Below are 14,662 nucleotides of genomic sequence, written 5' to 3'. Positions count from 1 at the left end.
TAGTTAAAAAAATTATTTAAATTTCCATTCTTGATCTTCTATTATCTTCTGGTCTCAACTCCATAGAGATGAAATTGACAATTTTCCTTTTACATTCTTCTCAAGAAAGCTTATTTATATGAAATAGCTGTGCATATCGTACATATACATATGTCTAAGTATCTACACAAATACATATGCATTTTGTGCCTTCACTTAGGTAAATGTGTCTCCTTATTCATAAATGGATTGTTGTAGCTACTTCTGGTTGAGATCATAAATTACCTTCTAAGCCTTTTAACTCTTGAAGTCACTTGCACATGAACAAATGAAAATGAGGACAAAGAGAATGTATGAATGAGGAAGATTGTGATCTCAGCTTCCCAATGAATTGAATGACTTAATCTAAGACCCTAAGTTCATGTCTCATTTGTTAATGTGCTACCATCTAAAACTCAGACTTGAATGAAAAAGACATGCCTCCATTATTTCACTTCATTTTTTAAAAACATTAATATCCCAAAGAAACTAAAAGTATCAATGTTCTTATCCATGCAAAGCCAGCCTTTACCTCACTGCTATGCTGGGCATCCACAACAAGCATTCTAGCCTGCCACTGATCCACTTCGGCTTCGAGTTTCTGTACCCGTTGTTGATTTAGAGCTCTAAAATCAGAAAGCAAAACAGAATGATTGTTGGAAAGAATCACCTAGGAATGATAATCCTTGGGAGTTGCAGGACACTCTTCTTCCAAAAGCTAAGATAGCATCACATGCACTAAGCCATGGACGCTTCACATGTCTGAGACTGCTGCACAGCAATCAGTAGCCTAAACTTCAGGTGAAGAAACTAAAGCTGCTACAAATTAACTTGTCCCATTAACAGCAAAATTTGGCTTGATACATTAAGCTATCAGTACATGTTTCTGATTAAGTCATAGGTCAGTAATTTTACATATCACTGGCTTAAAAAATACATGTATATAAGTGTATGTTTGCTCTGGAAATTTTGCTTCTAAATAAATCAAATACCTAAAGTTCATTGTGAATGATAACCAATGGTTTTTAATCCCATTGTCTTGACTCTTAATAGATTATATGGTTATAAAACATAGAAATAAAGAGAAGTATAATGAAGAAACAAAATTCAATTGTTTTGTCATAACACAGAGGCGATTTGCAGCACCATGGCACACAATATATTTTAGGGGCCCAAATTAAATTCAGGTTATTCTTTAACTTAAGCATAAAAATGTATGTAATTTTTGAAACAAAGGAATTAACTTATAAAACATAACCAGTAGTTCTCACAGTGATTTTACCTAAAATTGTTACTGATCTCGAAACAGGATAGTAATAAATGGGTAATTCTAACTTAAGTATATATTTAACTTCAATTTTATTAACAATCACCATTTTATAGAGCCAAGGGCAGAATTAGGCTAAAACGGTAAGTCAAGGTTAAATAGTCCTACCTCACAAGAATTTCAGACACCTTTTCACATTATAACACAACTGGAGAATTTGAAATCAGGTTCATTTCTAACTCCAGGTCTTCCTTAACTTGTTAGTTATTTGAAAAGCAATTTAGGGCCCGGCGGCGTGGCCTAGTGGCTAAAGTCCTCGCCTTGAACGCCCCAGGATCCCATATGGGCGCCGGTTCTAATCCCGGCAGCTCCACTTCCCATCCAGCTCCCTGCTTGTGGCCTGGGAAAGCAGTTGAGGACGGCCCAAAGCTTTGGGACCCTGCACCTGCGTGGGAGACCCGGAAGAGGTTCCAGGTTCCTGGCTTTGGTTCGGCACGCACCCGCCGTTGTGTTCCATCATTGGATGGAAGATCTTCCTCTCTGTATATCTGACTTTGTAATAAAACAAAGAAATCTTTTTAAAAAAAAAAAGAAAAGCAACTTAACAGCCTCTCCCAATGGAAGGGATATAAAGTGACTTCATTTCCACCCTGCTTGCTAGCATAACATAAAGAACAGAAAATTAATCAAGGCACCTTTCTTTCTTGAGGCCTGCAATCTCTGAGTCCCTGCGCCCGAGCTCTATCTGTACTTTTTCCAGAGCACCTTGCATCTTACTGTGAGAAGCCAGCACATTCTCCAACATGATTGTAACTTTGCAGTTGTCTTCTTTAGCCTCTGCCAATTGTCGCTGGAAATTTCCCACCTGTTAAAGAAAATGAAACAACATAAAGATTACTCTGCAATTTTTTCATTCCATGACTCCTAGGAAAGAGCATGTAAGCAGACACAGTTAAATGCTAAGAGGAATATTAAGGGATATTTTATTTTTGTTTCAGAAGTTATTGTGCCTTTTCAAAAACAGATAAAAAAACTCCCCAGATCCTGTGAACTTTTCTCTTCCAATCACTATCAAGGCCACAGCACACACACTCATCACGGAGAAAGCATCACAGAGATGTCTATTAGTTTAACAAAAACGTAACTGTGAATGTCATCACTATCAAGATCAGGTGTGACTTTGAGAAAAAATCGTAACGTTTAAAAAATATTTTGATTATTTTAAGATAGTACCCCCACCTAAAAAACCCTCCACACTTGGAGTTACACATTTAATGTGTCTTTAAGAGAAATATTTTAAAGACATTCTGAGACTATCATTTTTCTAGAAAAAGAAATATTCCTTTGATGACTGCCCATTCTCTACTACTTCAAACAAGCAATGAAGGACTGGCTCCTGAAAGCTGAGAAGCGCTTCGTGTCCACAGCACATGCCAAGCCAGGCTGCCACCCACCTTCTTGCTTTCTCTGTCCTCCAAAGCCTCCAGGTCGCCCTTGAGCCGCTGACTCTCTTTTAGTGCTGCATCACGAGACTTCACTGCTTGGCACAGCTCTTCTTCATTTTTTTCAAGAATAGATTTCACCTTGGTAGAAAAAAGAAAAAAAAATGTTCTAAAATACCAACAAACAGTGAGAAAGACACAGCGATGTAAAAGGCAAATGCGGAACACACAGCCATCCGGAAGGTAAGCCTGAAATGTTTAAATGCATGTTTACCTACTACTATAAACAATTCCATCTTTATTTGCAGCTTATCCCTTTAAAGGAAACTGCATGAACAGGGAGAATAAGCCTATCCATGAAGCTGAAAGATAAAATGACAAGAAATTATCGTTGAACGCCTCCTTTGGAAAACACCCAAGTTAACAAAAGCACGGATAAATACTTACTAAATATCTATAAAATGCTACAATAGAAAAAAATCATAACTGGAGGTATCCGAATTTTAAGTCTGACATTCTTAGTTGGAGCTGCACAGTAATTTCACATACATTTCAACTTTTTAAAATATTAAACTTATTTTGAAGATACATATTCATATACTATAGAAAATATAGTACAATATCCTTCATCCTGCTTCTAATAACATCTGATTATTGTTGTTCAACATCAAAACCAGATACATCAGTGTGAACTAAATTATAGATTTCAGTTTTCCCCTGTTCAATCATCCCTGTGTGAGCTGGGATGGGTGGGTATGAGCTGAGGGGCATGCATATATGTTTCTATGTAATTTGATCCCAAATACATGACCATTATTATATTCAAGATACACAACTATTCATCACCACAAAGGTGCTCCTCTTCCTATTCACACTCCCTCTAAATCCATCCCACCCTTCAACGATCATTAATTCACTCTCTGTCATGCTTTTCCCCCTTCAACAATGTTACACATGTTAGTGTAAGTTTAACAGGTGCATTTCATTTTTTTGATAGTTTTACTTATGTATAACTGATAACAGATGCACAGACCTAAAAGCGGGCATTTGGTAAGTTTTGAAGTACATAAAGACCCCTGAAAGCATAGGACAGAATATTTCCATTATCCCTAGTTTCTTAATGTTGCCTCCAGTGTTTCCCCAGCTCAGGGTCTTCCTGTTTGCACACCTAAACCCAAAACAATCACTGGTCTTGCTTTCTATTATAATAGTCTTCATTTTCTAGCATTTAATGCAAATGGAAGCATACTGCACGCACTTTCTAAGTGACTTTTTTATCACTGAAATGAATTCAATCTGGTGCAAGTGTCCACAGTTCTCTCACTTCTGTTGCTTAATATTCTATTACCTTGATATAGCACAATTAACTGATCTATTCACCTGTTGCTCACTTGAGTGGTTCCCAGATTGAAGCTTTCATAAGTCTAGCTGCTGTGAACACTGTGGCTAAGTCTTTGGGTACACATGCTTTCATTATCAAATACTTCAATAGTGAACTGGCTGGATCATATGGAGGTAGTATACATTAGTTTTAAATAAACTACCAAACTACCTTCCAAAGTAGTTGTGCCATTTTACATTCTCCTCAGCAGTGAGACCCAGCTGCCTCACGTCATCACTGATCCCTACCATGACCAGTTTATAAAATTCAGACATTTTAATTGATATATGGGAGTACATTACTGTGGTTGTATTTGCATTTCTCCTATCACTGAAGCTTAATATCTGTCAAGTGCTCGTCTACCATCCATACCTAAATCATCCATCATCAGTTCTTCCCATCTGCAGAGACCCACATTTTCTTCTTACTCTTATCCTCAGGAATCTTTCTGGACTGTTGCTGCTTACCTCCATTCTTGTCTAGATATTAAATTTCCTTAAGACTTAGTTTGGTCTTAACTTACCGACTCTCGTTTAAGAAAATTTGGTGACTCATCACTCAGTAATGGTCTCGAGGCAAGAATGTCTATTTTGCCTTCTAGTCTTCCCTCCATGGTTTTAATAGCATTCAGAAGAGTCTTTAGAGAGATTCTGGAGTCTCCAATCTCCTGAGACATTTTCACAGAAGGCAAGGTAGGTGCAAAGGTCACACGACGTGTTGAACTTGGAATAACACTAGGAAAACCAACTGATGCTCTTTCCTTAGCATTATATACATAGGGCCTAGAGCTTTCCAGGGATTTTGAAGATGCAGGCCTCTCGGGAGATTTCTTTTTTCTTGGAGGCATCACCAGTTAAAAACAATAAAATCAACTAAACCTCAAGTTACTTCTCAAGAAGTACTCACTGTACTAAGAAAACCAACACAGGCTCTTTTGAAAGAAGTCACAGTGAAAAATACATTTGAAAGTGTGTTCCTTTGCTTTCAGAAGGAAAAGATCACACTGTACCATATAACCTACTGAAGAAAAAGACCTTAAACCAAAGTCCCTGTAGGAGAGCATATCTAATGATGTCCCCTTTACTAACTTTATGACCTCATCACCCACCAGTGGAGTCAAGGTGGTTAGAACGCTGGGAATATTCCACTTAAAGACATACTCCAGTGTCTTGGTTACTACGGGTAGATATACATGAAACAGCAGAGACATTAAAGTTAAAAAATTACTTAAGCTAATGATATATATCATAAATTTACAAATGATTAAAATGAATCATCTTCTTGTGGTAACAGATTTCCAGGTTAAGTTCTTCACTAAATGTTTTCTATCCATTGCTTGTTCAATTTTTCTCAGTCTGCTACAATATATGATCTATAGATTTTCTGCCTTAGTGGCCACCAGGCTGATAAGCAAACATCTTTACAACTGATACTTCTTTTAGGAGAATATCTGTCTGTTATAAAAAGATTTTATTGGCACTGAAATCTGAATTTGAATTTACCTCTAATTCAAAAGATAATGTCTGCCAACACCTTTAAGGCTTAAATTAAAAGCTACTTCCTCCATGAACGTGCTTTTAATTTTAACAATGTGTCCTTATGAATGTTTACTGATATCATTTTCTGAAAAGATTCTCTATGAAAAAAATATTTGAGTACATTCCTATACATCCTTTCAGAAGTTGTATACAGCAATCTTGCTCCAGGTAAATTTCCCTATGGTTTATCAGATCCTTGTACATAGTAAGTGCTTAAAAAATATTTGTTAAACTGAAACAGATAAGAGCACACTCATTTTTGTGGGACTGCATGTATGTTGAAAAACATCAACAAGTTTCTTAGAAAATACAAATGACCTGGCATTGTTTTGTAATGTGTTAAGTCACTCCTTGCATACTCTAGTTCACATACCAAAGCCTCCAGGCTCCTGCTCACACCTAGGAAGGCACAAGTTGGCTCAAATATTCTGACTCCTGACACCAGTGTGGAAGACCAGGATGGAGTACCTGGCTCCTGGTTTCAGCCTGGCCCACACATGGCTGTGGTCTGGGTCTCTCCCTTTTTGTTATTCTTTCAAATAAATCAATAATTATATATGTATTTTTAAATGAATAAATCTTAAAAACAAACCCTCAACAATGTAACTGCAATCTGCTTTTGTAGATATTAATCACACCTGGTCATATTTGGCCTCTAGAGCCTTATTCAGCTTGCATAGATGATCATTCTGTTGGTTGGTTTCAGTAAAAGCATGTAGTTGTTGTTCAAGCTGTTTAACTTTTATCTAGGGAGAAAACAGAAAGATAACAAAATAAGACAAATATACTCTAAAAGGAGAAAAAGTCAGGAGTGTTGCAAAATAGTCATGCAACACAACTTGTAACAAATAATCCAAAGGTTTTCTAACCATGTAAAGGATACTATATCAGGGCGCAGCCAAAAGTAGGCTGGCTGTACCGGCTCAAATAGCTTATTTGATTAGTACTGACTGCTCAGCGGAAACTTCAAATAGATATGCTTCATGAATGTAACAATGAAATTTGTGGCTGTTATATTTAACTATAAATAAACTGTGGAACCTAACAGTCAAAAACTATTTGAATATAGAGATTAAAATTGTTAGTAGGCAAGAATCACAGAGAATTTTGTGTTTTACTGACAGAAAATCACAGAAGTTTTCTCATGGAAAATGGAACTTTTACTTGTTGATTTAAATTGAGACATTTGATTTTTCACTTTAAGTAAAACAATCACTTTGCACAGTGAAAAAAATCATTAATTCAGGAATACTCCACAAAGTTTGTAGAAATATAGAATTAAAGGATGTTTATTTTGGTACAAAATATTTTGAAATCTATGCACAGGCTTTACAAAATATGCTTTTTCCATTCACTTAAAAAATATCCCTCATAGACTTTCAAGTGTCCAAATTGTTTTTCCATGTTTCTCACAGACCCAATTCTCTCATATAAAACAATATTATGAGGCTACCAGTAATATTTCCATCCAAAATTTCATCTTAAATTTTTTTCTTCTTGCAATATGCTATTTCCTATCTTTCTTTGGCAAGCAAATACTTTTTTGGCTATACATACTTAACATTTTTTAGGAGCTTTTAAAATTTGAGTACTAAGACTAAGTTTTTTTTGGCAAGGCTGCATTGTTCAGGTGAGATCTTCCCTGTCCATTAGCAGGCTGCTGCTTTGACTTCTGCCAGCTTATTTCTGCTTCTCCATGGTGTACTGTAAAAGCTGTGTGTACGCCTCTCCAAAGCCATCAGGAACAATCATGGTTCTCATTAAAATGGCTGTCATTAAAGGGAGTTACTGGTACCACAACTACCCTCATTTTAAACATAAACAAACTGCTATTAGCCTATATAGCTCAAGGGAAAGCAGACCATATTTGACTGTGGAGACTTTTAAATTTGCCTCTTATCACACATTTTTTAAAAGATGGGGGTATATATAAATATATTAATTTTAGGTGATGTTTACATAGTCAATAAGGGTGGGAAGGATCCACGGTTAGGGAAAAGTGGGTTGTGATCATTGTTTCCAACTTTCCATTTCTCCTTCCCATTTCTGGGGGAGACGGGAGAGATAGGGGGATAGGCCATAACGAACCTCCCAATCATTCCAGGACCCAAGGATGGGGAAAGGCCACCTGATATCAACCCAGGGTCACAATGTGGTGCATGCTCCAAAGGTTCTGCCCAGGTGGATGTGACAGTTCAGAAACACTCTTGATCTCGCTGATCTATGGATGAGGAATCCCTTCCAATGTCCAGTGGCTGACACAATCGCCCTTAGAGTCTCCTTTCACCCAGATATTTGCTATCATCGTTTGGCTGGGGTAGTTGTCTATATGTTCTGTTCTCCATTCTTTGCTATGGTGCTGGATGTCCTCTGCGGGCCCCAGCGAGCTACCATGTCCTCCACGTGCACCATGGTCTACCGTTCAAGCACTCAATCCTCTACACTGAGGAGGACCAGTTCTCCTAGGTGGGCTCATAGACCTGAGCTAGAGGCCTCGGGCCAAGCCAGATCCCTCAAACCTTTGGGCTCACAGATCCAGTGCCCATCATGTAGGTAAGCCCAAGGCCCCAGGCTATGTGACCCAGGACCCACCAGGTCCCTGCCCCTGGGGCTCACAGACCTGGCCCCTACCATGAGGTGGGCTCATTCACCTGGGCCAGGTGACCCAGGCCTCTCCAGGCCCCCCCACCTTGGGGCTCACAGATCCAGCACCCACCAAGCAGGCAGGTCCAAGGACCGGGGCCAGGAGACTGAGACCCCACTTGACTCCTCCACCCACAGGGCTCACGGACCCGTTACCTACCATGTAGGTGTGCCCTAGGACCTAGGCCAAAAGATCCAGGGCCAGGCTGGACTCCCCACCCTTGAGGTTCACGGATACAGCATCCACTGCACAGGCAGGTCCAAGGTTCCAGGCCATGCCACTCGGAACCTGCCAGACCCACCACCCCTGGGTCTCACGGACCGGGCCACCACGAAACACGGGCAGTCTTTTAGGTATGAAACATTAAGCCATCATCCCACATCTAAGTGCTTGGTTCAAATCCCTGCTTCTCAGCTATCCCATTCAGCTTCCTATTAATGTAATCCTGGGAGGCAGCAGAACGTGGTTCAAACACTTAGGTCCCTTGATACTTGATATGAGAGGCAGGGGTGCGGTTCTACGCTCCCTAGGTCAGCCCCGGCTCTTTCTGAGAAATTGAGGAATGAACCAGCGGATAGACTCACTTTTCTTTCTCTGCCTTCTAAATAAAAATTTTAAGAAAAAAGAAAAATCAAAGAATAAATCTCATACCTGGAGCTTTCCTTTTTCATAAGCCAGTTTGTTTTTACTCTCCGTAATTTTTCCTAAGACTTTTTCCACCTTCTGGTGGGCAAGCTGATAAAGCAAACACAGATGTCAGTACCTTTTGACACATAATCAGTCCTTTTTAAAATCTACATTTTGTAGTAATAACATTAAGATTCCTGTTTGCTATTGCTGCTTTTCCTAGATAGCTGGTCAGCTTGCTAACACAGAGCTAATAAAAGTAGGAAGCTATAAGATTACCGGGGTTTGTTGTTTTTTGTGTTGAGTTTTTATTTTATTTTGGTTATTCCTTTGTAGTCCAACTCTGACTTGGTGTAATTGCATCAGAAATTTCGAAAGCACTATTCAGTTCTTTCGGGAAACAACAACTGCAAATGGCCACAACTACTAACAAAGAGCACTTCAGTTATAGCAATGAAGAGCAGCAAAAAAACAAATCTCCGAAGAAACCTCAAATGCTTATTGGAGATTCATATTCATCAGCGGATTAAGCACTCAACAAAGTGTTACCTGAGGAAAAATATTACTGAAAGTTCTAGATTTAATGCAAAGACATACTCACGATTCAAAACTTAAGAACAGTTTCATGTTATTTAAGACTATCAGAAAAATATCTACTTAAAGTTTTAGTCATACCTTATAAAACACAATGACTAGTATTAGTGAAGGAATATAGAAATTTTCACTTTCCAAAGCAATGTCAATGTTGTATGTTAACTGGAAATAACCAGTGTTTTCTGTCAAAATGATCTTCACAAAATTTTAATCACTCACAGGCTGCCAGCTGCATTATGGATTATCTGCAGTTAATCTTGAGTACAAATTCTTAGTCAATTAGTACATACTAACATAATTTGGTACTTCTGGCTTATATCTACTTAATGTATGAGCAATAGAATGTTTTTTCTTTCTAACTACTTCAAGTAAAAAAATTTAGACTTTTAAGTTCAGCTTTGGACAAACTGCTAAGGAAGCCATGTGTGCAGGGGTATTGATTCACACAGATGTTCCTCAGCATCTCCAACATCACCAGTTATTCCACAGCAATACTCTACGGTGCACTTTATTCATTTTGGAGTGTACTTTACTTCATTTTAAGTGTTTTGACACCAATACATCTATTTCTAGGTAAAAGCAAAAACACATCCCAAACAAGATTTTATATAAGTGAAAATCATTTTTATGTCTTCAAAATCTTTACAGACGCTACTAGGCATTCAAGCGTGCAACATTGTTTTTTATTTGCTAGCTGCCTTAACTAGAAGAACTGGGATTTTAGACATTCTAGATTAATCAACTATGGAAACGGCATGAAGAGTGAGTTCCTTTTGTGCATCACCTACCCTTTTAAAACCATGTAAATTCAGCATAAAAACTCAGACTCAATCACAGGGCATTAACTACTGTGGTGCTCAAAGTACTCCAAATGAAACTTGTGGATACGTCTTGATAACAGGATGCTGGACTGTCTGGCGTTGTCTGTATTAGCAATGTCAGGACACAAGTAACAGACTAATGGACATATAACTGCTTATGAAGGGCTCTACTACTGTAATAAGATGGGGAAGATCAGCTGGGGGTTGGGAATTCGGGGAGTGGGTAGGGAAATCCCAGACCCTATGCAATTATGCCATAAAATTAAAAAATTAAAACATTTTTAAAAACCTTGTCTTGTACCTTTTCTAAAACAAGGGTTAAAAATACAATACTATAGTTTTTAAAAACCTATGATTACTTTAAAATTTTTCATAAATGAGTGAAATCATTTTTCCATTCAATTGTTTCTAGCCATTTTCTATAAGCCCACTAAACTTAGGTCTTTTGTTTTATAATTGTTAAACTTCTTATTGTGTGAAGTACTAAGCCTTTTTACTGTAACAGAAACCTAAAATATATCATCTTACAGGGCCTGGCGCAACAGAGTAGCAGTTAAAGTCCTTGCCTTGAATGCGCTGGGATCCCATAGGAGCCCCGGTTCTTTTTTTTTTTTTATTACAAAGTCAGATATATAGAGAGGAGGAGAGATAGAGAGGAAGATTTTCCATCTGAAGATTCACTCCCCAAATGAGCACAACGGCCGGTGCTGTGCCGATCTGGAGCCAGGAGCCAGGAACCTCTTCCAAGTCTCCCACACGGGTGCAGGAACCCAAGGCTTTGGGCCATCCTCAACTGCTTTCCCAGGTCACAAGCAGGGAGCTGGATGGGAAGTGGAGTTGCCGGGATTAGAACCGGCATCCATATGGGATCCAGGCATGTTCAAGGCGAGGACTTTAGCCACTTGACCACGCTGCTGGGCCAAGGGACCCCAGTTCTAATCCCGGCAGCTCCACTTCCCATCCAGCTCCCTGCTTGTGGCCTGGGAAAGCAGTGGAGGATGGCCCAAAGCACTGGGACCCTGCACCTGTGTGGGAGACGCAGAAGATGCTCCTGGCTTCAGACTGGCTCAGCTCCAGCCGTTGCAGCCACTTGGGGAATGAATCATCGGATGGAAGATCTTTTCTGTCTCTCCTCCTCTCTGTATATCTGCCTTTCCAATAAAAGTAAATAAATCTTTAAAAAAAATTAAAGAGGAAAGAAGGAAAAAGTATGGGAGGAACAAAGGAAGAATGAAGGAAGGAGAAAGGGAACATCACTATGTTCTCAGAATTGTATTTACAAACTATATTGAATCTGTTTAAAAGAATAAATATCTTAAAAAATAAAATTAAGGTGATGAAGTAAAAAAATATATCTGATAATAGACATGAGATCAGAAAGCAAAAAAGGAACGTTGGCAAGTTCCGTCAACATCACTAACAGTGTAGGTTTGTTAGGCCTCCTCACTGGCAGTGGGTTCAGGAAATAACTGGATCTGATCTTCCAGAGGGATCCAAATTGAAAAGTTGGATAAACCCAGATAAACAATAAGCAAAGAACACAGCCTATTCTTTGATCCTGGGAGGGCTGATCTGATGTTCATACTAAGAACTCCAACTAATAAGATCACATCATTCCAATAGGCTCTTTTTTCCTGGGAAGGTTCAGATAATTAGAATTCAGTGAATGGTAGATATTGCTAAATGGTTTTCATGTATTAATCTTCAAATTACTCATAGAAATAGTATTATTAGCTTCACCTTGACTAAGAAAATGAGGCTTAGAGAAGTCAAAGATCCTTCCCAAGGTCATAGCCGAAATGAAACCTAAAAAGCCTGGCTCAAAAGTTCTAAAAATGTACCATGATTTGGCCAAGTCTGTAATTTTTCATACTGAAAGTAATAAGCAATTTATCAGAGAATTAGAATCTACTCAGATTAGGAAACACATGCATTAACTTTCAGATTATGCGGATGCTACAGTGATTCTTTTTCAAATATTCAAAAGCAAGAAGGGTAATTACTAGCTTCTTAGCAGAATGATCATCGTGTTAAATCCTCTTTCCTGGAAGGACATCTGTAAGAACTCTGTCATTTATGTAGCATGCACAGATCTTGTCAAGCAACTTCTAGAAATCTATCAACTACCTAACAGAGGGCACTGTCAGTAGGAAACTTATAAAACTTATAAAATTATTCCTCATACTACATGGAAGAAGAGTTTTAAAACATCAGATACAGTCGCACTTTTCAGTTTCAAAGATGTTCTGTGTAGGCAAATGCCTCAAATTCTTGGCTTTGTAAATTCTTTATTGTTTGAATAATGCAGGAGTTTTGGACATATTTACTCTGAGTCCTGAATATCATTAAAACACAAAGAAAACCCACCTTCTGAATAAACATTTTTTCTCATGAATCCTTACTTCCTACTTTAGACTGACCTTTTTATACCCACCCCATGGTAATCAGAAGTGATTTGCTGAACGTCTAGGGAAGCCATTTGATTTGCCAGGTTTTTATTTTCTTCCAATAGTGTCTGCAGGTTTTCATTTAATGTATTTATGTCTGCCTTTGAAAAACAAAACAAAAATAAACCACTTATGCTTGATTTAAAAATCTTACTTTTAAAATCACATTTTTAACACTAAAATGTAGACACCTAACACACATGACCCTCCACCTATATCTGGTGATATGACCAGTCAGACTGAACTGTAGGATGTTTAAAAACTTTTCTTTTCCATTTCTTCATTTTTTGGTGTGTGTTCAGCTGTAGGGTTACTGCAACTTACACAGTTCACATAGTTAAAGTGGAAACCTTGCTAGTACTTATTCACTTACATATTAATTCAAACTTATGAATATGTATGAAAAATTCTCCACAAAATATTGGTAAAGCAGATGCAGCAATATACAAAAACCTTACCTGCTTTCATAAAACTGTCAAAACAGACATGAATGTTTACATATACAATTGCAACAAATTTACGAAAAATGAAACTAGAATCAAGTGATTTATCATAGTTGAAAGATACACCATAAAATCTATTACAAATACGTATGCACGCATGCGTGCACATACTCACACACATGTGTCACAATTTTAGAACATTTTCATTATCTCTTCTCCCCAAAAAGAAAGTTTGTATGCCTTGGAACTTACTGTCTATTTGTTGTATTTCCCCAACCCAACACAATCACTGTTCTACCTTCATTCTCTGTGGTTTACTGACTCTGTATGGAATCATACAGCATGTGGACCATTGTACATACTGTATCATTACGCTTGTATGACAGTCTAGAAAAGACGTAATTGCAGGGATAGGAAAAATAATCAGTGATTTCCAGAAGAAGGGAGCAGAGGAAGGAGTTGATTAAAAAAAAGGGCACAAGAGAACTTTCTTGAATTATAGAAATGTTTTATATCCCGATTGTGTTAGGATAATGTGTTTGTCAAACTCATTAATTGTACATACACTTAAGAGAATAATTTTTATACAGTATAATGATGTACATTAAAATAAGAATAACTTTTAGGAGAATCAAGATGGCGGAATAGGGTAAGGACACGTTTATGCAGACGGAAAAACATTTAATCAGGATGAAGCAGAGAGGACATATTTCAGGAAATAGGAAGGGACAGAACAACAGCAGAGGGGTACCTGGAGACTGACCAACACAGGAAAGCAGCGAACACAATGGTGTGGTGTTGCAGAGACTGATACTCCAGCATGGCGATCTGAACTCCACAGCAGCTGGAACTCCACCAGCAACCAGGTGGGAAGGGACTTTCACTGGAAGCTCGGGTGGTGAACCCAGACAAAGAACTGTCTGTTGTGCTGGTCCGTTTGATTTGACCAGGAGCAGACAAAGAGCAGCAGATCTCAGACGGGCAGTGTGAGAACAGAGTGGATTCCATAGCCCAGTCAGCCCCCTAGAGCTGAATTGGGCGCCATTTTGCTAAAGGAGAAAAGGGCAAGGGAAGGGACGGAGCATGTGCTGAGCTGGGAGTGAGCTCATTTCTGTCTCAGTGAACTGCAACAACGTGGCATTCTACGGATTTCACCCAGGGCAGGTCTGGATAGCCCTCGGATCTGACGGCCAGCAGATCAAGAACTGTAGTGGTTGTATATCAGGCGCCATTTTGGGCACTGTGGCAATAGCTTTGGGACTGCAGGGGACAATAGTGAACTGCACATGTGCTGATCTCGCGAGAACTTGCTGAGGTCCGTGACTGCACTGGCCCCGCAGGAAAATAATACTGACTCTGGCAGTGTATCGGTCAAAATAGGTCCGTGTGGCACCCAGACCTAACGTCCAACAGGTTCCGACATGATCAGTGCCACCAACA

The 14,662-nt window shown here is 38.7% G+C and overlaps 1 protein-coding gene across 7 annotated transcripts in view; it reads right to left on the bottom strand.

The window, feature by feature from the left end:
- Positions 1–14,662, bottom strand: part of CCDC150 (coiled-coil domain containing 150) — a 91,560-nt gene that overhangs the window by 24,016 nt on the left and 52,882 nt on the right. For 5 of the 7 annotated variants that reach the window (XM_058664762.1, XM_058664760.1, XM_058664757.1 and 2 more), the window contains 7 exons: positions 12,767–12,880; positions 8,942–9,025; positions 6,285–6,392; positions 4,632–4,775; positions 2,740–2,868; positions 1,981–2,150; positions 551–644 (listed from right to left, as the gene is read on the bottom strand). In XM_058664762.1, coding sequence (XP_058520745.1) covers positions 551–644; positions 1,981–2,150; positions 2,740–2,868; positions 4,632–4,775; positions 6,285–6,392; positions 8,942–9,025; positions 12,767–12,880 — 843 coding nt within the window. Of the gene's footprint in view, positions 1–550; positions 645–1,980; positions 2,151–2,739; positions 2,869–4,631; positions 5,162–6,284; positions 6,393–8,941; positions 9,026–12,766; positions 12,881–14,662 lie in introns of those variants that run through there. The other 2 variants (XM_058664761.1, XM_058664764.1) reach the window with 2 other exon arrangements.

This window comes from Ochotona princeps, chromosome 5, assembly GCF_030435755.1.
Source record: "Ochotona princeps isolate mOchPri1 chromosome 5, mOchPri1.hap1, whole genome shotgun sequence".
Taxonomy (NCBI): Eukaryota; Metazoa; Chordata; class Mammalia; order Lagomorpha; family Ochotonidae; genus Ochotona; species Ochotona princeps.
This window is presented reverse-complemented; position numbering and strand designations above follow the sequence as displayed.